This window comes from Podarcis filfolensis, assembly GCF_964270895.1.
Source record: "Podarcis filfolensis genome assembly, chromosome: 1".
Taxonomy (NCBI): domain Eukaryota; kingdom Metazoa; phylum Chordata; class Lepidosauria; order Squamata; family Lacertidae; genus Podarcis; species Podarcis filfolensis.
The window spans coordinates 64,792,296-64,817,734 of record NC_139604.1 but is presented as its reverse complement, the minus strand read 5'-3'; the positions used below and the strand labels follow the sequence as shown (position 1 = coordinate 64,817,734).

Genomic DNA, 25,439 nt, shown 5'->3' with positions numbered 1-25,439 from the left:
CAACTCATTAAAATGAATGCATTGAAATAAGTTCATTTTATTTTTCTGCGTATTTCATAAACATATAAGCAAATATGCATTTTATATAAAGTCATGTCCTAAGAGGGAAAGCCCAGTGCAACAGGCAAATAATATTAGGACCAAATTGGGGAGGGAGGACTCACCTTAACAAAAACAATCTTAAGGCAATGACAGGTGGAATTTCCCTGCACAAACATACTCACGTAAGGAAAAAGTGTACCCATGTACACTGCTTCTTTGTTTTACCAAGTGTGTATATGTTTCAAAGCCACAGTACCCATCAGATTTCATAGATGTGCATATGTAGCAATAGAGAAAACCAAATTTAACTTATGAAAATATACACAGGTTGTATAAACATACCGTATGTAAAGTAGAGGTCAACTAAGTATAGTGAAAATTAAGTAGGGTGGCACATGGTTATAAGGGTCCTATTAGAACTGTCTCAGCCCTGTAATGACAGCCACTTAATGAAAGTTAGTAAGATGCAAAATGAGACATAGTCCCCTGCAATTTTGAGAGAGTAATATATCACAAAACTATCAATGGCTCCTAAGCGTGATGACTATTTTCTACCCTCCACTGTTGGAGGCAGTATGCTTCTGAATACCAGTTGCTGGAAACTGCAGGAGGGGAGAGTGTTGTTGCACTCATGTCCTGCTTGCAGTCTTCCCACAGCCATCTGGCTGGCCACCGAAAGAACAGGATGTTGGGCTAGATAGTCCTTCGACCTGATCTGAGCAGTCTCTTATGTTCTTATTCTATCATCTTTCAATAACCTACAAAACGAGTCAAAGATTTATGACTCACAGAATAGCCCAAAAGCCCTGAACAGATTGCCAGTCATAACCCCTTATTAGGTTCCCGCAAACTCCATTCACTGGGTCTGAGTCACTGGATAGACCTGTGTCCTTCACTCTCTCACCTCTAAGGGACAGGCCCATTTCCCGTAGCCGAAAGATACCGTGGTAATATAGCTTCCAACACCAGCAAACAGCAATGTGATGGGAAGAGGACAGCATGTTCCAAGCATCCTGAAAGACTCATTAAATAAGTGTCTCTGACTTAACCTATATAAAACTTCAGATTAAATTACTCTGATGGTCTGCTCCCAGGCTTATTCTATGATTCACTGAAATGCACAGATTTGTACTGCTGGTGGTTGCTGTATAAGGAGGACTTACAGGCATTTAGGAAGGCGGAAACCACCAAGGCAAATCTTGTTACTGAGTTTCCCTCAACTACTAGCTCCCGTTAGCTTCCCATTGAAAATCTAGATTGCTTCCAATATAAAGGCCCTTCAAAAATGATGGGTTTCCTATAGGGGAATAACTCTGGTATAACAAAAATAGCAACAACCCTGTACACACCATGCATTTATGCTATTGTGTCTTTTCACCTTGGCTTTTTTCAAGAGAGGGATGTTTTTGCTTCATCTCAGCATTTTATTTCCAAAGCAGAGGAGCCAATATATAGTTGGGTTCCATGTTTGCATTTTACCTGGGAATCCCATAAAAATAAAACTGACTCAACAGAGGAGTTTAAAAATACCAGATCAATGGCCATGCTTGCTGAGGCTGATGGGAGTTGAAACCCAACTGTGTCTAGAAGGCCAAAGGTTCTCCACCTCTAGGCTAAATGATTTCTCCTACTTTTTTTTAGTTATATACTAAGTAAATAAGCGTACAATTAAATGAGGGCACCTATGGTATCTGGGGTGGAGAGAGGATAATTAACTGCAAAACTAGCCTGGAAATGAGGATGAAAGCCAAGCCTTTCTGCCAGGACTTCTTTGTTCATTTCGCTCCTTGGAGTTAGCCAGCATAAATGCTGCTCATTTCACATTTGTCATATTTGTCTAAATTGTGCTGTGATCAGATCAGCCTGACACCTCTTATATATGTACTGATTTGTGCTCAGCTAGTTGCATTCCATTAATTTACTCGGCATTTAGATATTCCACCTATTAACTCTTGCTTTTTGATCAGTTTGCATTTGCCTGTGCTCATTGTAGCTTTTAACAGCTCTACCGTTGTCTCAATCAGCTTACATCCTAGTTAACACTGTATAATTGTAGAAGGACTTCTGAACCCTGGATCTTGAATGGCTGTCCCTGCCCCTGTTTAAAAACTCACATTAGCAAGGAAATAATACACAGTGATTAGAGACAAATTTCTACGGCCAACTCACATAAATGCTAGAATGAATAAATAATCGATGGTTGTTAGGAAGAATCCCTGCTAGGTGCCCTTTAACAACCTATGGATGTGATTAGGAGTGCAATGAGAAAAGAGAGCGTTCTGTTAACATGCCTCCATGCTGGTCTTCCAGGAAGCTCTTACAATGCAGACCCAGTTGAAGCAGAATTTATCATGTATAATAGATAAAAGTAATAGAATGGCATGCTGCGCTTTCTTGCTGTACACTAATGCTCTGTGCTATGCTAAAAGATCCCCCCAACTATTAGAGCAGTATGAAAAAGAAACAGAGAATTTATGATTATCTCCTAGTGACAGTCTTCCAAGTCCCCAGGGTTCACACGTCAGACGCATGATCACGTCCCTTGCTTTACAAGGCTGCCACGAACATCTAAATAACACTGTCAGGATCGCAGAGAGGTCTGTCCATCAGGCAGTTCCAGCCTTGCATCCCAATTGGTGCTCACTCTGCCATGGAAATATGCCTTTCATAATCTGTTAGGAATGTTTCTTGGGCTGATGCTTTTTACCATAACATAGCTAGAACTCTAGAACTTAATTGAGAAGAAATTGACCTTGTGGGTTCAATGGGCCAAAGATTCCTTTACCTTCCTTTAAAGAAAGAAAACAAAGATTTGCTGTGTTGGAGTGGCATTTTCTTTTCTTATAATTGTTTTTAACAACAACAATGTAACAACTGATACCAATAATAATATTTCATATGCAATTACTTGCTCCACTGTGCAAATAGAAGACACTTCTGCTCATGGGGGTATCATAAAGCCACTCTGGAAAGTCCCCTCATTCCTTAAAAGCAATTTCCCAGTGGGATGAGGGATGGAAGAAAGGTAGAAAAGTTGGCCACACATTAAAATGGAAACCAAATCTTATGAGGAATTGTTGAGAGAGTTGGGCATGTTTAGCCTTGTAAAGAGGAGACTGAGAGGATATGATAGTCATCTTCAAATTTCTAAAGGGCTGTCACACAGAAGATGGAGCAAGCCTGTTTTCTCCTGCTCCAGAGGGTAGGGCCCAAACCAATGGCTTCATTAAAAGAATGAAGATTCTTGTAAGGAAGAACTTTCTGATAGTAAGAGCTGTTCGACAGTGGAACAGACTCCCTCAGGAAGTGATGGACTCTCTTTCCTTGGAGGTTTTTACGTAAGACGCCCATCTGTCATAGATGCTTTAGTTGAGATTCCTGCATCGCAGCGGGTTGGACTAGAAGACTCCACTATTCTATGATTCTATGTCTTCCAGGTCCTAAGCCTACTATTCTAGCCGCCAGGTCAAGCTGGCTGTGTACTAGATTCTAGTAAGTGGAAGATGTTCACCCATTGCATGATTTAAGATTTTGCATAGTACAAAGAAATAATGCACTACATTCCTAAACCTATGATATATGATCTGTATTGTGGTGCAGTAGGAGTTTAGCAGGAGCTGATATTTGTAATGCCTATGGCAATGATTGGCTGAACTGCCCTGACATCAGAGAGCCAAGGCAGGCAGAAGGGCTTTGGTCTTCCATTTGTTGAACTGCTCAGTTCTTAGGGAGAGGCAGTGCATGAAAAAGGGACTAGGAGGCAAAAGGATTATTGGCTTAGGAATTAGGAGTGGCGGGCTTATAAAAACAGCAAGGCAAGGGAAACTGATTGGAGCAGCTTAGCAAATGAGGATTCAACAATGGGAAGTGATGCAGAGGAATGAGAGCAATTGAGGGAAAAGCAAGATCAGGAAAACTGAAAGAGGGCAGAGGAAAGCTACACAAGGCCAGGAGCTACAGAGATGAGAAAGTATTTTTTTAATTTATTTTTTGAAGATTTATTTTTTTGGCTGTAGGCCAAAAAAATTTGTAAATGCATAGAATTTTCCTCCTTATACTAAAATGCAGATTAGTTCATAAAGTTAGATTTCTTATTATCTGCTTGACAGTGAATGTTCCCCTGTCAAAATAAAAGATATTTGCCTGATTTTTGATGTCAGGTGCTGGGCAGCTGGGCATGGTTTGGGGGAAATGGCCTGGCAGACCAAATTAGGACCCCTGCCAGGCCTAATTAGCCCCAGGGGCCGGAGGTTCCACATGACTGTGGCATAGAATAGATGAGGAGCAGCCAGCTTGTTCAGTATTGAGGGTTGCACAAAAATATGCCATGAAAGAAATAATAATGCTAACTTTCGTATTTGAGATCCATGCAGTTAACATAATTCATCTTGTTTGTAATTTTCCAAACTTTCAAAGCATTAATAGAAAAAACAACCAAATGGAAGTCTTGAAACTGCTTACACTTTTTTTAAAAAACGACTTTGCCTCTAAATCCCCTCCCACTTCAAATTTCTCCCGCCCCTAGCATTTTCAGTTTGCCAAGCAGCTTCTTGAAGGTTACATCTGCAATCGATAAGTTTATGGGGAGTTAAGAGGCGGCAGCAGAATCTGCAGCCTCTTTTTAAAGAAATCCTTGACTGAAGGTCAATGAGAATTTTGATGCAAACTTCACTCGAGTCAGCATTTCACCAACAATTCACATTTTTCCCATTTCAGGTTATGTACATTATGTACAATGCTCATGTCCTCTGCCACAATTTCCACGTTGATCACAGTATACCGTAAATGGTAAGTTTGACACACATGATACATTCTTGGTTCTGCTCCAACTGGAAATGAATTGTTCAAAGCATTTGATAATGGAAGCTACTTACCAACTATTGCTAGATTGTGCTCCGAGCCACATGCAATCTGCAAAAGAAATGGGAACATAATGGTAAAGAGATGAGCTAGGCAACAAAGTTTATTGCTATCAGTGTAATCTGCACTGTCCGATTCTAAATCCAAATAAAATGGTGATGAAAAGAAAATCTGTGTCATTATATTTTGAGAATAACAGACTGCTTCCGTCATTTGATATGCATCATTTATAGTCTTCAGAGTCCTAACAAGGAGGTTTCAGCTTGCCTCATTGTAATCAGGGGCATCACTTCAGGTTTTAACAGAGACAAACAGTTTCCAAAGGGGTGGCAATTCAGCAAGATTCAAAGTCCCACTTGTGGATGTATTCCAAGTGAAACTGGAAGGAAGTGGTGTATTTTAAAATTTTGTTTTATTAATTTTTGTTATTATACTTCATAATAATTGTAGTGATCTTCTCAACACAAGGCAAACGCTTTAAAAAAAACCACCCAAAAATAAATTTGTGCTTTTGGCATGCCTTTCTAGTACAAAGGCCCATTTAATTTTTGAGCTGGCCAGAGGTACAGATGTTCCTGAGGAATAATTGCATGTGATCTGCAACACAGGGATGGGGTGGGAAGGCAACCTGCCAGATTGTATATCTTGTTTCTTAGAAGCAATATGGCACTACTCTTTCCCCTCAAAGACCATTATAGCTGCCATTCATTTTATTAGTAATAAAAATTCTGCTCCTTCAAAGGTCAGAGAGAGGGGAAAACAAAAGTGTAATCCACTAATTATATAGTAAGATATAACTGAGTCTGACCTGATTTGAAATGAGACCATTCCACTTTATTTTTCCCCTCTCACTTTGATCACTCCAGATAAGGACATTAAAATAACAACATACCCATACAACATCAGAGCAGGTAAAGGGAACCTCCCGTTTCCCTCTCATGAAAAGGTCCCACTTCTACAAGATCCAAGTCGTGAAACAAAATTCCAACTTCTGCAAATGATGAGCCTATCATTACTAATTAAGAAAAAGAGCAGGTTACAAACATTCCCTTCATATTCAAGCCCAGAAAAACTGGGCTGCTAGGGACATGTATTAGGACTTGCTAGAGGGACAATCTCTCACCCAAGCTGATACAAGTAAATTGCTTACTGAATAAAGTGGTACCTCGGAAGTCAAACAGAATCTGTTCCGGAAGTCCGTTCGACTTCCAAAGCATTCGGAAACCAAGGTGCTGCTTCCGATTGGCTGCAAGAAGTTCCTGCAGCCAACTGGAAGCTGCGGAAGCCACGAAGCCGTGTCGGATGTTCTGGTTCCAAAGAACATTTGCAAACTGGAGCACTCACTTCTGGGTTTGCAGGATTCGGGAGCCAAAACGTTCAACTCGCAAGGTGTTTGGGGTCCAAGGTACAACTGTACTTTGGTCCAGGGCTCTACAGAAATCCAAATTACAACTGATTTTGATCTCATCTTCTAAGCAAATTGTTGCTTTAACTCTTAAACAACACCACAAGGGGGATGATCTGTGTCAGGACTACGGCAGGAGACAAAATTTTAAAGCCAGTGATACGATCTAGATCAGAAGGGAGGCACTCCTACAATTTCCTTTTTAAAGCCGTTCACCATTGGTCAATTCCTTCCATGGCAGGATTCAAGTGTTATGTCTCTCTCTGTGGGGCAGATGCACAGGTCTGCATCTACACAGAAATGGGGAAAGCACTGTACAGAGTCAGAGAAACAGCAGAAGCGAGTCTCCTAAAGTCAAGCCCTGGGGTGCAATGCTCATGAGGCTGCTTAGCTCAGAAGAATTCCAGCAACCTTCTGCCAGCTACTGAGATGGAAAACCTGAACTAATCAGAAACAAGTGGAATTAAATTGCAATCTGTGATTGTAAAAAGTGGCTCTTTAACTAGTTTGAGTGCCACAATCAAGAGTATTGATAAGCAATAATTACCCCCAAGCAATCAAGCAATAAGTGCCGCAATCAAGACTATTGATAAATATAAATATCGAACAAGGAGATGAGATCTCCTACTTATATAGTCCAATGCTGACATCTCAAATGGAACAGATGCATCGCTAGTTCAAAAGCACAGAAGTGCATACACACACATACACATTTAATGGCAGCATCTGGAGAGGGCCCAAATGGGAATTGGGCTTCCAGTGGTTCCGGTGTTACCTCAGGACCGAGTCCAGAAATTAGCACTTGGGAGAGTGCTTTTCAGTCCCATGGCAGTTGTGTTATGGGGTGCCATGTTGCAGGGCACTATTTTATCTCCAATGCTATTTACCATATGTTTCACTCCATAAGATGCACCTGACCATAAGACGCACCTAGTTTTTAGAGGGGGAATGCAACAAAAAAAAATTCTTTAAAGGGAGCACTGAGCAGAGCCTATATGCATCCCAGGCTCTGCTCAGCGCTCCCTTTCACGAGCCGCATGGAGCATGTGTGCAGCGCTTGCAGGCTTTTCCCCGAGGAGGGAGAAGGGCAGCCCGTCAGTGATTCCCTCCTAGGGGAAAAGCCCCCAAGAGCCGCACACACACTCTGTGCAGCTCTTTAAAGGGAGCTTTTGGGGGCTTTTCCGGGAGGTGGGGGAGGGGACTGATGGGCTGCCTCTGTCCCTTCCCTCACCTCCCGGAAAAGCCAGCAAGAGCTGCACGCTCTTTAAAGGGAGCGCGGCTCTTGGGGGCTTTTCTGGGAGGTGAGGGAAGGGACTGAGGGGCTAAGCCAGAAGCTAGAGCAGCAAGAGAGAGCGCTGCGCAGTGATCCATCTTGCTGTTCTGGCTTCTGGGATAGCAGTGCGAAGCCTTATCAGGGTAGCAGGATGAAGGCTCCCCCTGTCCTGAAGAGGCTTCGCATGGCTAAGCTAGAACAGCGAGAGGGAGCGCTGTGCAGCGCTCCCTCTCACTGTTCTGGGTTCTTGGGATAGCCGCACAAAGCCTCCTCAGGGCAGCGGGATAAAGGCTGCGCTCAAGAGGCTTTGCGTGGGTATCCCTGAAGCCAGAAGAGCAAGAGGGATCGCTGCGCAGCGATCCCTCTTGCTCTTCTGGCTTCAGGGATAGCTGCGCAGCCTGCATTCGCTCCATAAGACGCACAAACATTTCCCCTTACTTTTTAGGAGGGAAAAAGTGTGTCTTATAGACAGAGAATTACGGTAATATCTATATGAAGCTGCTGGGCGTGCTTGTTAGGAGTTTTGGGGCAAGTTGCCATTCAAACACTGATGTTACTCAGATCTGTTTTTTCACAACATTTGAATTGTGTGGCTTGAATCCTGGTAAAACAGAGGCTCTGTGGGTGAGTAATTCAAGAGATCATCTGCACTAGATGAGGCTGTACTCTCCCTGAAGGAGCAGATATATAGTCTGTGGGTGCTTCTGGAAACAGTTCTTTCGCCAGAAGCCCAGGTAGCTTCAGTAACTAGAAGTACCTTTTACCACTTGTGCCTGGTACAATATTGCTGTGTTCCTCCTCTGAGCCAAAGGGAAGACCCATGTTGGCTTTTGATGCAAAAGACTAGAAAAAGTTGAACACTGGGCAGCTGATGCTCTGACTTAGGGCAGAAGGAGTAAAAATAGTCTCCTCTGTTTCTGTCCCTTCTTCTCCCTTTCTGTCCAAAAGCATACTGGTCTGTTTTTATTGCTGCCATCATCTTCCACACAGTCAAAGTAATCTTTCTGAAGCGCATACTTATTCATCAGCTTGCTTAATGAGAAGCAATTGTATTTTCATTAAAACGAGGAACTGCAGCACAAAGAATCATGCTTCCCAAAGAAGGCACAGCAATTCAGGTACCTTAACAGTAGAAGCCTACACATGTCTACTCAGATGCAGGTCTTCACTTGCACATACTGGCCTGCAGGACTGATTTCAAGCAAAGGCTTGACTAACAGTGCAAGAAACCGTATCTTAACCATGGCATTTGGTAAAGCTTCAGAAGGCACCTAACCATTTTGGAATCTGTGCTGTCCACTTGCGATGGCCAACCTTAAAAAGGATTCTTTACATTTCCACAGAAACAGAGGTGCTTTCCCTTTTTGCCCTGTCACCCCCTTTTCAACCCCTTTGTACATGCCCCATGGACCAGTTATCTTTAGAAGCACCTTCAGGGCATATGTGTGTCATTAGGGAAGTGTTAGAGTAATAAATAAGAATTCAATTTTTTAAATGGAACTCCTGAGTTATTTATGTCTCTTCAGGGACTTAGGTACCAGAAGGGTTATTACTAGCATCATAAATTTTAGATGTTTCCCTGCAGACTGTATGCTGCAGGATCTTTTGAATAAGGAGTAGCACTTGAAGATCTCAACTTGGGCGTGGAGATGCAAGTTGCTAGTTCTCATAGTTATATAACTATGACAACCCCCTTTCATAATATGTGTACTAAAAGATCAGAAAGCAAAGGGGAAGAATTGCTAGTGGTCAAGCGTGAATATTTTTTCTTTACGTGGATTAATGGGAGCAAAGGACAAAGGGAAAGGATTTGCAGTGCAGGAAATTATGTTTTTCCCCTCTGTCTTGGGCTCTACCTCACTATCACACAGTTGGGCACAGAGTTGCTCTCTGCTACCACCCGACTCCCACCTGGCAAAGGGGAAAGGGTGCATCTCAGGTTCAATCTCCAGCTGAGAAGAGGACTCCTGTCTAAAACCCCAGAGAATCACTGCTGGTCAGTATAGACATTATTATATATGTGCCACTTTGTGCATCTAATGAAGTGGGCTTTAGTCCACAAAAACTTCTACCATTTTTAAGGCACCACATAATTCTTCGTAGATTTTGCTGCAACAAATTAATACCAATACCCCTCTGTAAAAGTGTAGACAACAGCGAGCTAGAAGAATATAGTGTTCAGCTCAGTCTAAGGCAGCTTCCTATGAGGTATCTTGCCATATGAATGATCTCCATTTTAGCCCTTATCTTCTACCCCAGGCCATGTCTTCATTACTAAGCTTCATGTCCTCCACAACTTTTGTCTGTATGTAAGTAATCTGTGAGAGAGATTTGGATCATGTCCACGGTTGGTAATCACACCAATTAAATTCTACCAGTGCTTTAAAATGATGCTTATGCAGGAGTAGTAGTTGCACAAGTACATGGATCAGGATGTGCAATCAAATGTGGACCCCGTGGAAAGCAATGCAATGTAGTTAAACAGCATCAAAGCTTGGCTGCTTGTTTCAATTTGTGCTTTGAGTGCGCATTTATGTCTAAGGCTCAAGATCCAGCAAGTTATGAGCAAAAGCCCAAAGTGGCCACTCATTCAAATGGATGGTCACCTGGAAGTAAGATCAAAGCATTCAATGGTGTTTACTTCCCAAGCAAATGTGTGAAAGGCTGCAGCCAAAGTACACCATTTTGTTATCTAAGGCACTAATTTCTGCACATTAGTGCCACATTTAATTAGGGTTAACAGGAGTTCAGAAAAGGATCCACAATTTATAAATCCCCTGGAATATTTGGTGGTGCAGAACTCTTTGAGCGGATTCTGACAAACTAGTTGTGTTGGTGCAAGGATTTTCTGATTGTGCAAATGGACTTCTCCCTGCACACCCTCTGTGCCCTTCCCAAATCTGCTCTGGGTGATTGGGGCCCCCCAATAACAAATTTAAGGGATATGCAGGGGTGCAAGGAAAGAGGCGAGGGAGGAGACGTTCTGTTGCACACCCAAAATTCATTGACACTAATAGAACTACTTCATTGGACACCACCATTTATTTTTTAATTTACATTTTCTTTTCCTTCAAAGAATACTTGGGGGGATCTCAGTAACTCTAAATCACATAATAAACATAAATTCATATTTCAAAGATGAAATATTTCCACCTTTATTGTGGCTCTTTCACCACAACCTCACCAAAGCACTTTACAAACAGCAGCTAATGATGTTTGCTTTGTTATAATCTGTCAGGGCAAGAGGAAGAAATCTGACATTCCTCTTGTTCCTCATTAAAATACACTACCACCCTGCAGTCCTGCCCGGACATTATCTAGTAGTACCATATATGTTTTGTGGATCTAATAGAAATAAGTGCATTGTGTTTGTCTCCCTCAGTAAAAGTCAGCACCAAATTCAGGAGCCAAAGGAACAGAAGTCATTGGAATGGAGAATATCACCATATCAGTATCAAGAGAACACATGTACAATTTGTAAGTTACCAGAGTGGTAATCCCACCTCTCTGGGGCTGGATCCTGCAGGCTTCATTAACAATAAGCAAACAGATGGTGAAACCATATGGGATCATGTACCACCCCATATGCCAGGGTCCCCACCAGCACTGGCACTGGTAATATGTGAGATCCTAGCAATCCCATCATTTGTTTATCTAACAAGATTTGTATACCACTTCTTTTTTTAAAAAAAACTACTAACCTTACATTGTTTACATAAAGTAATATAGGGTTTCATCCACCCCTGCCATTCCAGTCATATAACAGAACTTCCCTTTCTTCCCCTGAGGCCCGCACACCCTCAGGATCTGCTCCAGAGGGTTCTAGGAACCTCTCTAACATATTTTGGAGACAAGCAAGGAGAGGGTGATGAAGTCCCATTGTATGAGCAGAATGCCACTCACAGCGCATTAGATACAACCCACAAAGTATTGTTTTACAACATGATTCAACTAGCTAAATGCTACTGGAGTGGAATCTGGGCACACAGCAGTGATAACTATGCCATCCCAGGTAATGTATGGACTAAGGTATATTTATTTATCCATAGGCGTATTTGCACCACCCTTCAAAGAAATCCCTAGCATGACACACAACAAAATCAACATTCATTAAGACGAGCCAACCAAATAAAAACAGCATACTAAAAATAATATTCTCAAAGCAGGCGTGATTCTGGGGAGAGCATTTGGTAATCACTGTGTTGGTATTTAAACACCTAAGAAGGTGTTTTCCTCTGTTACCACCCACCACACCTTGGTAGAGCCTCTACTGAAGATTTTACTGCCTGGAGAAACAGATGGGTAAACCTTTTGCAAACTGACTTTTAGAGGGAGGAATGGCACAGTTTCACAAAATGAATAGCATGCCCTAAAGATATATGTAATGCCCCAGGGCATCTATATGCAATGAAGATATTCCTTAGTAATTTTGTTATACTAAATCACAATGTGCAAGAGAAAGCAGTCCTGTCCATTCTATTCTTCTCTAGTGCATAGCTTAAAAAATAAATAAATCGCAGTCTGATGAGTAGATCAGAATGTATTACAAACGTGAAGATGAATGACCACTCTTATTTTAATACATGGTTATAGTACCAATAAGAGAAAAGAGAAATTAAAAGATTATCTAATGATATATTATCTAAAGGCTGGAACCTTTTATCAAAGTTTCCGATTTACATTTAGTTACAGGTATCTTAAAACCCCACTGCCAGTTCTTTTTTTGGCAACATAACCAGACAGGCCAGAAAAAGATTATATTCTCTCTGGGTTTAGAAGTCAAAAGGGAATGATAAGTAGTAACAGAGACTTGCAAATCAGTAAAAATCAACGCTTATGTAACACTGCATAATCATTCTTTTCTCCTGCTGCTCCCTCATGCATTTGATTAATGTATTGTACCATTGATTTGCACTGTTTGACATATCCCAGCTACATTTTGTATGCATAATTCCACAGATAAAGAAAAAGAAGTGAGAGTTTAATTAGAAAAACTGTCAGTTTTAAAGAATCAAAGATTTAAAACTTTCTGGATCACATCAATCTTGATAAGCAGAAGCAACTCACCAAAAACCCAAGTCACCTGCAAGCTAGCAACAGATCAAATTCACATTGCCAAGAACATATTTTTAATGATGTTAGTATATGTTTCAAGATTCATAAACTAATAGGGTATTTCAGGACAGTGGGATACTGAAAAGGTTTGCAAGTGGTTACAAAAGCTAATATAATTTATTCAGTTTACCGGGAAATTGGAAAATATCTATAAGATAAACAAAATATACTATTTAAATAATCACATGGTATCCAGAAAAGCAGTTCCGTTAGTACAAGGACCTCGGCTGTGCAATAGAATTACCCCTTGCTCTCCTCTCCCCACACATCCCTAAAACTGTTCTGGGTTTCCCCCAACTCTCAGGAGCAGCTTTTTGTGGGGGGTGTGGAAGGGAGAGGAGAGAGAAGGGAAGATCCATGGATCAAATGGAATTCCTTGAACTCACAGAACTACTTTACTGGATAGAACCTATGGAATCAGATTATACATCTTATATCTACTTATCCCAATGATGTGTATATCATACTCCTTTTACACACATGCCACATTTCCTCTTCGCCATATACTATGCTGTTCCATTAAGCCATTTCAGAACTACACCTTAATAATGAGGCATAGATGTGTGAACTCTCCTGGAGACCATTTATGGACTCCCATACTGCAGAAACTGCAGAAAAATGCATTTCTGGTTTCAAGACCTAGTTTCAAGAACTGTGGCTTTGTATAAGAAAAAGCATCAGTAATGACTGGCAAGCACAGGGGAGTTCTCATACTTCTCCAGGAAAAGTAGAAAGAAAAATTATAGAGTGGACTGTGCTTGTTATCTAGCACATTCTGTGGCAAGTGGAGAGGCTACTGTGCTCTCCTGTCATTCCCAATACTTTCTAGAAGATACTGGCATTTTTCAAACTGGTTCAATGGTCAGAGGATCCCACTAGAACTGCAGTGTTCAAGGTTCAAATCGCCACCTAGCCATAAAGTTTATATGGTGACTTTTGTGGGATGTGAAACACAGGAGCAGTCAGTTACAACATTCCTAGAGTGTACATGTTCAGACATGGGGAGGGATGTTTGTCCAGCCAGCAGGTAAACTTCCTGTTTCCCTCTGAGCTGGGACAGACTTCCTCCGCATGTGACTAGAGGTGAGTGTGGCCTCACCTGTGCAGGTAATGATAAAAGCACAGGGCAGGGGCAGCCATCTCTCTCTTACCTCTCTTGCCTCTCTTCCATCGAACAAGCAACATCTACTAAGCTAAAGATGCCCTCTTGGCTCCCAGCCAGGAGAGGAGAAAGGGACTATCTTCTTATAAGATAGAATCCAAATGTATATTACTTCACTAAGTCTGCCTTCTGGGATCTGATGTGAACAGAATGTGAGTAAACTCTTTTTATACTTTTGTAAAGGACTGTGTCGTGTCTTCTATTTTAAGAGGGAATAAGGGGAAATTACCAGAGTGATTATTATAAAGGCTTAAGCAAGCCTGAGCAAACGCTGCCGTTGCAAACTTAAAGGGGAATATTTTACTCTGCTGATATTGGAAACTTGTTAACACAAGTTGGATAAGGATATAATCTCACAACATATCCTCTCCTACATCCCTGAACATTCCCACAACTTTGAGCATAGTCCGCAATCCAACCTATTTCATTGCCCTGTGCTGGAAGGAAGGAAGGAAGGAAGGAAGGAAGGAAGGAAGGAAGGAATAATAAAACTGAATGAAGAAAATTTTAAAAATGAACTACTAAGAGCGTCTTCTGCGTTTCTTTTAGTAATAAGGCCATCAAGGGAAGCCTGGAACATGTAATTCAATATTACATATGTTGGAGAGAGTCCACTGCTATTTCATTTTGCAAACAGGGTGGCAGCAGCAAATCAATTCAATTCAAAGTACCACAAACTGGATCGTGCCAGAGGTGATGTATTTGGAACCAGAGACATGATACTAGCAAAGATTGTTAAAGAACCTATCGACAAACTGTATGTGCTGTTCCCACAGACAATTAAATTGCTCAAGCTGTTTTTTCAGCACAAAGAACCTATGAACATGCAGGCTGCAACCAGCTGTGATGAAGCTATCTCAAGTGCTGGCAAAGATGCTTCATTAATTTTCCAGGGATGTGAGAATAATGACAATCTTCCAGAAACATTACAACCACCGATGGCTGTTGTTGCTGCTTCCAGAATCCCAAAGCACATTTGTTTGCTGGGTTTTCTGGCATCCCAGATGAGTAAGAAACAGACCCTTAAGGAATCAACCTGATGCTGTCAAGTACCACACTGTGGCGAAAGGATTGTAATCAGGAGTTTGTTCATAGTTTTCATGAAGTGAAATTGTAACCTGTATTCAGAGTTGCTGTTCTGTTTGATACTCAGGGCAGAGAACAAATTCAGCTTCTCAGAAATAGATACTCTGCTGAAGAAATCCCCCAGTGAACAACCACAACACAAGATTGTGGCCACACTGTGCACTGAAACCATGCAGTCCTAAGATCTATTGATGTACTCCATACATTTTTTTGTCCTGGACTCAGATGAAAAGTCCTCAGATGCAGAGACAGATTCACCCACCAAACCTTTCCATGTGGATCTCCTGTCTCCATCTCCTCACTTGAACCTGAGGAGGCACCTAAGCTGCTAGACTCTTATGACTGGACCATAAACTCTTCAGAGAAAATACCCAAGGAAGCCCTCAAAGTAGTGCACACAGCTTGAAACCAGGTTGCTTGGAAGAAGCCAATGGCTGCAGAACAAAGTACTGGTCTGTTAACTTGCCAGATTCAACACTCAAGGGATGGGACTTTAATCTTCACTACCTAAAGGTAAAGGTACCCCTGCCCGTACGGGCCAGTCTTGACAGACTCTAGGGTTGTGTGCTCATCTCACTCTAGAGGCCGGGAGTCAGCGCTGTCTGCAGACACTTCCTGGTCACGTGGCCAGCGTGACGAAGCAGCTTTTGGCGAACCGGCACTAGAGCAGCACATGGAAACGCCGTTTACCTTCCCGCTATAAAGCAGTACCTATTTATCTACTTGCACTTAAGGGTGCTTTCGAACTGCTAGGTGGGCAGGAGCTGTGACCGAACGACGGGAGCACACTCCGCCACGGGGATTCGAACCACCGACCATGCGATCGGCAAGTCCTAGGCACTGAGGTTTTACCCACAGCGCCACCCGCATCCCTTTACTACCTAGCCAGGGCTAAAAAGCTCTGATAGTTGTTCCAGGACAATGTTGAGACGACAAGACTGCCAGTCACGATCCTGAACCTGAATCAGCACCTTGGTCCAGACTATTTCAGAACCATGCTTTAAGAAAGTATTCATCTGATAGATATGGTCAAGGAAAACACATCTAAAATCCAAAGCTCAGAGGGAAACCAGCAAAAGTACATTCTGCAACTTGAACACACAGGAAATAGAAAGCATCTGTTCACAGAAGAAATGCAAAGTCAAATGTATTCAAGAACTCTGTGCAAAACTGCCATCCTCCAGTACAATCCAGAAGGCTGAATTAGCAACATATACAAGTTGGATGGCAAAAATATAGATACCACAAACTGGACCGTGTATCAAGGTAAACTACTTCAAAATGTTTTTATTATTAATTATTATTATTATTGCAAATTTCTGTGCATAATTTTTTATAGTACTGTTGATTATTAATTAATTTGCATTGTATTATTACACTGTAGCTTCATATCTCAAAAAAACTTGTGTTTGGTTGCTGTCTTTGACTCTGCCATGTAAACAGCTCCTGGTATGCAGTGCTCTGCTCTGACTTTTTACTTTTCAGTTCTTCTTAAACATCTGTATTTAATTCTTTCATGCAGGTCTCGGTCTGTAGCTACCAATGACCCATCATTACACTTAGTCCTTATCATTTAATCAGATATAGTGTTCCAGGCCTTCACCTTTATATAAGGACATTCATCTCAAAGCCAGGTCTTCAGCCTTGCCTTCAGTCCTACTTATGATATTCCATAGTCTCTTGGGGAGGTGGAGGTTAAAATAAAAATTCTGATCTGCTTCTGAGTTGCACTGTGCTGTCTGCTTCCATTTGTGCTTCAAGTTCAATGCCACTTTCCATAAAACAAAGCTCTGAGTACTCCATTCGCTATAAACAGAATCCGAAAACAGCTCTAACTCCCCCTCTTTTGACCAAAGTGGATGAAATTTGCAGGCACAAAAGCCCTACCAGAGCGGATAAATTCTGCCAAATTGTACACAGGAGTTTACATGCATGGCCCATTTAAAGGTTTGGTTTTTTTAACTATAACTTTTTCATTCTCTGCCATAATTAGATGTGATTTGCAGGCACGGTCACCCCTTCTGTGGAGGTGATGCTTGCCCAATTTCAGAATGCTAGCTGCTGTGGCTCTCCTGTAAGGACAAACTTTAATCTTTGGGGATAAGTACAACAGGAATCAGGGGCGGGGAGTTAGGAGAAAAGAGCATGGATCCCCAGGAAAACCTATTATCCCTGAGAGGCAGTTTATTAACTCTTTTACTCACATGTCCCCAACAACAGTAAAATATTGGGGAAGTGTGATATTAACCCAAATGAAGCATCGTATTTTAGAAAGCACATGTATCCACATGCAAAGGAACTTGCAGTGAACATTTGATAAATTATAAATAGATTGTCCTGAACAGACTTAGGAGCCTGAGGGCTATTGTTTTTCCCTTTTCATAAGCACCAAGCCATGATGATGGGATGTGACATCCTTGCAATGTTCGCTTCTCACTGCATGATCCTAAAAACAAATTGTTTACAACAAAGGGATGACAATATTACTGTATCCTACATACAGATGTGCGTGGCAGAGCAAAACTAATAAGAAGATTACACTGAGTCAGAATTTCCAATTTTAAGAACAATTGACACTTTGGTGGGGTGGGGGATGTGTACTGTGTGAAAACCACATCAAAAAAAGCCCCATCTGCAAATCTCCTGACTTTCATCATCCCCAATATGGAAGATAAAGAAAATGTGAAAACAATTTCTCTCTGTGCTCTAAGCTGAACATTTCAGTTCAAACTTTGCTTTTTCTTCACACTTCAGCTGCCTCAGACTACATCTCTAATACTCAGGAAGACAGTTCCCTGAATCAATAAGCAACGGTACATGAGACACAAAAATCTCTGTTTTTAAAGATATGCTGGTCCAGGAGGGAGGGGGGAACCTAACAAACTACAAAAGAGACAGCTCGTGTTTGTGGCACAAAAACGCCCAAAAATAGAATAAACGAAAGCTGACAACTATTAGCATGTGATTCTCAAAGGTATTCAGGGTAAACTGAATTAAGATCCCACAGAGATCCAGAACTGAGGCAATATTAAAGGCCATTCCAGAATATTAAAGGCCATTCTACACATTATGGGCCAGTAAACCCGTGTTTGTTCTTAAGCGCATACTTGGCCAAGAGCTGTAGCCAACACTGGCTCTCCAATGCATGATTCCAAATGCTATATGGATTTTCAGATATGTTTACAATTAAAAACATAAGCAGTCCCCGTTATATTAACCACATGTGAAATGATCAGAGCTACTGACAGATACAAAAAATGCTGAAAACGAAGGGGGGAAATCAAACGTCATTTCCCCACCACCATCTCTTTTTTTAATATAACCAGTAAGTAAGAATAGTTTTGTGTTTGTGTACAACATACATGTAGAATGTAAAAATGGCATCCTACCCTGCTCAAATATGGTTTAAAGTTCCTACACAATTACAGGCTCCACATCAGAAAATCTTCTGAGGCCAATATTTACAAATTCTTTCAATGTCTTATCGTGATCTTTATACATTTATACTCTTATTAATACCTATAGCACCCTTTAAACATTCATTTGTAGCACCTTTTATGCATTTATACACAGTGCCCTTGCTTACTCTGCTTACTCTGATGTAACAGTCAAACAAAGACAGCTCTTAATATTTATTACCTTTAAATAAACTATTTGTTTTTAAATATTAACTCGAATACATACAGCAGGCACGTCCAACAGGTAGATCGTGATCTACCGTTAGATCACTGGACTTCTGTGGTAGATCACTGGCTCCCTCCAAAGAAGCTCAACAACTTTGGCTGCCCCAAAAAAAGCTCATTTTTTGCCCTGCACCCCCCAAAAATGGGGCTTTCCTTCTCCCTAAAAAAAGCTCAACAACAACTTTGATCTGAATGCCTAAAAAACAGGCCTTCCTCCTCCCCAAAAAATCTCAACAATTTTGACCTGAACCCCCAAAAAGGGGGTAGATCACTGCCAGTTTTTAACTCTGTAAGCAGATCACAGTCTCTTGGGAGCTGGCCACCCCAGACATACAGTAACTATACTCATTGCCACCTATGAAAACTTTAAATCTTTCCAAACGTTGCTTTTCTTTTTAGCAGATTGCTACTTCCTGTTTCCTGACTGTCTTTCTAAAACAATAAAAAGGACCTATGGCAGGTGCTTGTGTTTACCCCAGCTGTTTTCTCTGTTGTACTAGACCCGTAAACATAACAATAACCAGCCCGCCCCGCCTTTCAGTGACATAAAGCAGCTGGTCAAACTAAGGCCATTAAGCATGAAGTGCACTGAACTATAACAGCACATAAACTGGCACCAAGCTGAGCAACATTCTGGGGCTCTCCAAATATTCATTTGGGCAACCATGTCCCAACAGTCATGCACAATATTCTGATTTTATTGCATTTCATTGATACAAACTTGTCACTTCTGTAGCATAAACTGTGGCTGCTGTACAAAAATGACTCCTCTATCTTCAGATTTTAAGGGTAATATTCTTCTCTTTCTACTGTTGATGCCGCCGCCACCATTCTTCCATTGTTTCCCTATGTCCATTTTGGACTGTAAGCCTTGTAGGGTAACTACTTATGCAGGGAGACTGAACTTTTGTTCATATAAATCAGGGGTGTCCAACATCCAAGAGACTGCGATCTACTCCCACTCAACAAGAGTTGTTGAGCTTTTCTTCTTCTTTAATCGCGTGATCACGCAATCAACCGGTTAAACAGGCCTGATATAAATCAACTGACTTTCTCTCAAAAAGTAGGCAAAGGGTTTTATTATTTCAGCAGTAGGAATCGAAATAAATCTCAAATTTATTTTCAGTTGTCAGTGACCATTATCTTGGAAGAGAGAACACCTTTACAACATTTCCTCAATTTTCCACATGCCACTATTTGTGTGTGCCAGTGGAGAAGATATGATTATTCCTTCATTAGTCATCACCATGGATCACTAATGATAGTACGGTCACATAACAAAGCATCCCAAACAAACTCGCCAATAATAGCACCATTTTTGCATGAGATGTGCAGTACAAGCCAATAATCAAGAAAGACAATACTTGGTTGTGAAACAACACTTTATCTTTATCATCATCATCATCATCATCATCTAGACTTCTTAGTCACTTGTTACCCAACGGTCTCCAAGTGACTTGCAACACATTTAAAAACAAACATCAATAAATACCATTAAGAAATGCATACGTATCACCTACAATCCATACACACTGAGACACCTCACAAAAACCACAGCAGGTATGTATTAGGAGCATCTAATATAGACATCTTAAAACATAATATTTATCCTGCTGTAGAGTGGCTAATTCACTTAAACATGTCTTAATATGAGAAGCTCATGTAAGAGCTTAATACATTTATGCTTCTAGGTGTGGACCAATAGGATTTAGATAGCGAGCTGTATACAACTATGTTTTACTAAAATAGACCCACTGAAATTAATAGACCTAACTTAGTCATGTTCAATAATTCCAATGGTTCTACACTGAAAAAGCAATAGAGTTTAGTGCTCACATTACTCTGCAGATTACCCAGCACATCAGGGATGGAAAATATCTGTGGCCCTCCAGATACCGTTGGATTCCAACTCCCATCAGCTTCAGCCAGCATGGCGCATGTTGGAGGATTATGGGAGTTGTAGTTAAGCAAAACCTGGAAAGCCACAGGTCCCCCATCCTTACTTTACAGCAAGTTCAGGCTTCCTTGACATAAACATATTTAATGGCTTAAATATAAGAAATGAATTTAACACTGCAGGATTTCTATAGACTGCAAGCATGGCAAAATGTCTTAACATTCAATCTGTGCTGCTACCTAACTTCACTCACTTCAATGGGACTCTAGCAAAAGCCCTATTAAAACCAACAGAGGCTGCTGATGTGATCCCACCACATACAAAGATATTGCTATGATATGTAATGATAGACAGAAATTAGTGTTGCTTCACTGCATAGCTTCATAAATGTTCTCACAAATATATTTGCTGTTAATAAAGAAGGTGACAAAAATAACAATATTTATCTTGTGGTCAGTGTCTTTAGATGCAAGTAGGTATGTAACCATAGCTACATTCACTCCAAATCTGTGGTTAAAACGTTTCCTTTACTAGTTCTCAAAAGTTGTCTCCCTCCTCTTAAGACACCCACGTTATGCAAAAAATCTGGCAGTTTTGTAGAAAACATAACTACTCTTAGACAAAGCTGGACTTATTGTTGGAAGCACAGAAATGCAGTTAAAAGAAAGACAGTTAAATATGCAGAACTGCAGAGGAAAAATTAGAATGCCTCAAAATACACCATCCCATTTTGAACTCCACCTGGTCAGAATGTGTGTGCCCCTGTCCAAAAATAAAAATAAAAATATTCCAAGTAACTCGTGGGGCTTTTTAACGGCTCAGCATAAGTTTTTTTTTTCTTCCCTGGGGGTCAAAATATCGACCAGGGGTATCAACCAGCAGGATGCCAAAATGTGAATGCCAAAATTGGTACCTACCGGTACTTAAAAGATTAAAGATGGTGTGAGCTACCCACACAACATGTATTATTGGGAAGCCATTCAAACAGAGTTAAATCAATCAATCAATACATGTGGGGAATGTAAAGGTTTAAATATGGGGAATGTAAAGGTTTAAAAGGAGAGGCTTCATGTTTCAAAGCCCCGCTGAACATTTGGATGCATGAGAGCTGAGCTGTGGGGGCAGTCTGCCATATAAAATTCCTCAAGTTCTCTTCATCCTATAATGTCAGGGGTAGTCCACACAGCGTATTCTAGAAGCCGTTGAATTATATCAACTTCCCTCAGTCGCAGGAGTATGACAAATGGCATGGGGTGAAGGCACCTAGAGTCCAAGAGCATTGTAAGGTACCACATTGGCTAACCTTGATATATGCTTCTACAGCAGAAATATTACTTACTCCTCCCATTGCAAGAAATTCCTCCCACTCTACAAAGAATGTGGCAATGGCTTGGATTCAGACTTAGGCAATAAAATCAATTAAGCTAGTCAGGACTAAATTGCCTCACTGATTTCATTGAGTCTCTTATCATGACCAGGTCTGGTTCCAAATCAACGTGTGTGCTTTTGTGTTAACCTACCTGACTTCTTCTGACAAAACTCACAGCTTACCAGTGAATACCTTGACCCACAATATAATGTTTTCTGTTCTTATTTAATAGAATAATTAATGTTCAGTGTTGCGTCCAAATATAAGGAAAAGGGAAAGAGAGGAATGGACCACAATATGAAAGAAGCTTCTTCATCCTGCTAAACAAAGATGGGAGTATCTGCTGCTATGTTGTGGCAATGCTTTGCATAAGCTGCAGTATCGGTGAAGCACAACCCATATGATGCAGAAGAGGGTGGGTTTTTTTACTGCACACACAGTACACGCACAAAAGAAGCAGTTTCCCTGGCAACCAAGCCGCAGTGAAATTTATCAGGACAGCTCCTCACCCTCTACATATTATTGGATAACATTGTATGGATCAGCTGACACCTAGTGTCTGGTCTGAATGCTGCTGCATGAAACCATTTCCTAGGCACACTGAAGCAGGCAATTAGAATATTTTCCTCTTTCAGGATGACATATACTAATAATCATTAACACTCTCTCTCACCCACGCACCCACACACCACTGCCATCCATTTCTAAAAGCAGCAAATACCATTCCTTCATTTTCACTTCTAGTCGGGTAAAATTTATTTAAAAATAGGTTGAAAATGAAAGAAAGATAATGAAACTATAACAAACATTCTAGAAGCAACGGATGCTACGTCAACATATGCTGAAGTACTTTACAGCCATGTTTGTTTTGAAAAAATAGTACGATCCTGGGGCTGGCATTCAGCTGTCATCCCTGCTAGCACAGCATCCCCTGCACAGAGTTCTGTTGATGGAAGGAGGGGCTGGATTTTGCCTGCACCCCCTTGTGCTCTCTGCAAATCCAGTGTAGGAGGTGATGCTGAGTTCTGCAAGCAGGGAAAGGGGGAATTGGCAAGAGCCACTTTCCATCCTCTCCACCAGTGAGATACCTCCATTGGATCAAAAGCTTCCATGTTTCTGACGTCGGCCATTGGTGCCAACATGTTGGGAGGAGGAGGTGTCATAGACAGAGTGATGCTAGGGTGAGGGAGCTGAGTGTACTCGGAGTTGTGCCTCAGAACAGGCTTGTTGGAGGCACCACTCCTTTTGTAGGGACACAGGTGGCACTGTGGTCTAAACCACTGAGTCTCTTGGGCTTGCTGATCAGAAGGTCGGCAGTTCAAATCCCCGTGATGGGGTGAGTTTCCATTGCTCTGCCAGCCTAGCAGTTCAGAAGCATGCCAGTGCAAGTAGATAAATAGGTACCACTGCGGCGGGAAAGTAAACGGAGTTTCCTTACACTCTGGTTTCCGTCACGGTGTTTCGTTGCACCAGATGCAGTTTAGTCATGCTGGCCACATGACCTGGAATCAGTGCCGGATTTACATATAAGCTAAACAAACTATAGCTTAGGGCCCCACTCTCTTGGGGGACCCAAAAAAATTAAAGGGGGGGGACTGGATGTACATTTCCAAAATGTAAGATAAAAAAACAAATAAAATAAAACCTACCTACAGCAACAGTGTTTTGTGTTGTGTAGGCTCCTATGATGTAAGTAATGGGCCCCACCTGCTAGCCAGCACCCTAAAATATCCCATATACAGGGCCCCATTACCTTCAGTAGCTTAGGGCTTCATCAAACCTAAATCCGGCCCTGCCTGGAATGCTGTCTGTGGACAAATGCCAGCTCCCTTGGCCTGAAAGCGAGATGAGAGCCACAACTCCATAGCCACCTTTGACTGGACTTAACTGTCCAGGGGTCCTTTACCTTTTACCCTTCTGAAGACTTCAGCTGCATGCATTAATGTCACGGTCTGGTTCACCAGCGATTGAAGTCCTGGCAGGGGACGTCAGGACCAGGGGCAAGATGGTGGGGTGGGAGCAGGAAGGGGGGTCCAGAAGCCAGGATTCAGGAAGCCGAGGGTCCGAGGGTCAGGAAGCAAGAGTCACAAAGTCAGGGGTCCGAGGATCAAGAAGCAAGGAGTCAAGGGTCTAAGGATCAAGAAGCAGGGAGTCAAGAAGCCAAGGTTCAAGGATCAGGAAGCAAGAAGCCAAACACAGCAAGGCAGGAAGCGTGTCACTGTGGCAAAGAGCTGAAGGGAAATGCTGACCTTATAACCCTTCCCGGCTCTTGCCACCAGGTGCTGTGAGTTACCAATCGGCCTCACCTGTGAGGTCGTGCCTTGCCTCCTCAGAACAAACTTAGGAAGGCCCCAGTCCTGCAAAGTCCTATTGGTCACAGGGCCTGGCTCCTGCACACACACCTGACAATTAACACAATGGAGGAGGGAATACTAGACACAAGTGGGGGGGGAGGCAGGGGCTGAGGACAGAGCTAGAAGCCCACCTCAAACCAGGTTTGCTGGAGGCACTGCCACTACTCCTCCATCCCTTTCCTTCATGATACCTCCTCAGCACAGGCTCCATGGAAAAGGGGGCAGCAGTGGCAGAGCCTGGGAGCCTCTCATGCTATTTCCACACTGTGAGAGCAGCTGCCTCATGCTGCTGGTGTGGCGCTAGTGAGCAAGTGCCTCACAGAAAGAGTAGAGGGCACCATCATTTATGACATGGTGCCCTCTACTGTGCCCCCAGAGAAAGTATGAGAAAATGGTTAAGCGACTTGCCTGAACCCTAGCAATTACATTTGTTTCACAGAATCATAAAATTGTAGAGTTGGAAGGGGTGCCATGGATCATCTAGTCTGACCCCCTGCGATGCAGGAATCACAACTAAAGCAAACCTGGATTCAGTTCCCTGTTACTGTAACATGGCATAAGTCACTTATATAAATCTATATTTAGCTACTTCTGAACAGGAGAGATGGTACTTGACGGTAGTTTTTGAATCCAAGCAAAAATAGCTATTGTGCCTATTTTGTGCTGAAAAGTATATTCAGAATATATGTGTGTGTCAAGGCAGAAATAGCAAGAAAAAGCTGATCACTTATGGACACTTCCTTTCCCTATAACCAGTACTTGAGCGAGACAAGTAGAGAAACAGATGGGAAGTACATTTACTTTCATCTATTTAATCCCGCCATGGCCATGCCATTTCATATCTGGCTTCTGTGCTTCAAATAGTACAAGCCGTGAGACCACTGTGACCCCAATCTGTACTGAAGAATGCAGTATGCTGGGAAGGGACAGGAAATTGGGGGGGGGGTTTCAATACATTGAAAATTAATGCTGAAGAGCATGAAATAAGCATTCTTTCTAGGAAGAGAGACTGGAACAACTTAATGGAAAGAAGCTAAGCACTGACACAGCACATCAGAACAGAAAAGTGCTAAAGCTTTCAACTTCAATGCAAAATAGCTATCACAACCCCCCGCCAAAGATATTTTCTTTCATTTGCTTCGGTTAAGGCAAAAGTAATAGCCTCCCCAGTTTTCATTTACTTTTTAAAAAAA

The 25,439-nt window shown here is 41.8% G+C and overlaps 1 protein-coding gene across 4 annotated transcripts in view; it reads right to left on the bottom strand.

Annotated features, from left to right (window-relative positions):
* The window catches only part of SERGEF (secretion regulating guanine nucleotide exchange factor), a 104,104-nt gene that overhangs the window by 41,101 nt on the left and 37,564 nt on the right, over nucleotides 1-25,439 (bottom strand). For all 4 annotated transcript variants that reach the window (XM_083590301.1, XM_083590300.1, XM_083590299.1 and 1 more), the window contains one exon: nucleotides 4,917-4,953. In XM_083590301.1, coding sequence (XP_083446427.1) covers nucleotides 4,917-4,953 — 37 coding nt within the window. Of the gene's footprint in view, nucleotides 1-4,916; nucleotides 4,954-25,439 lie in introns of those variants that run through there.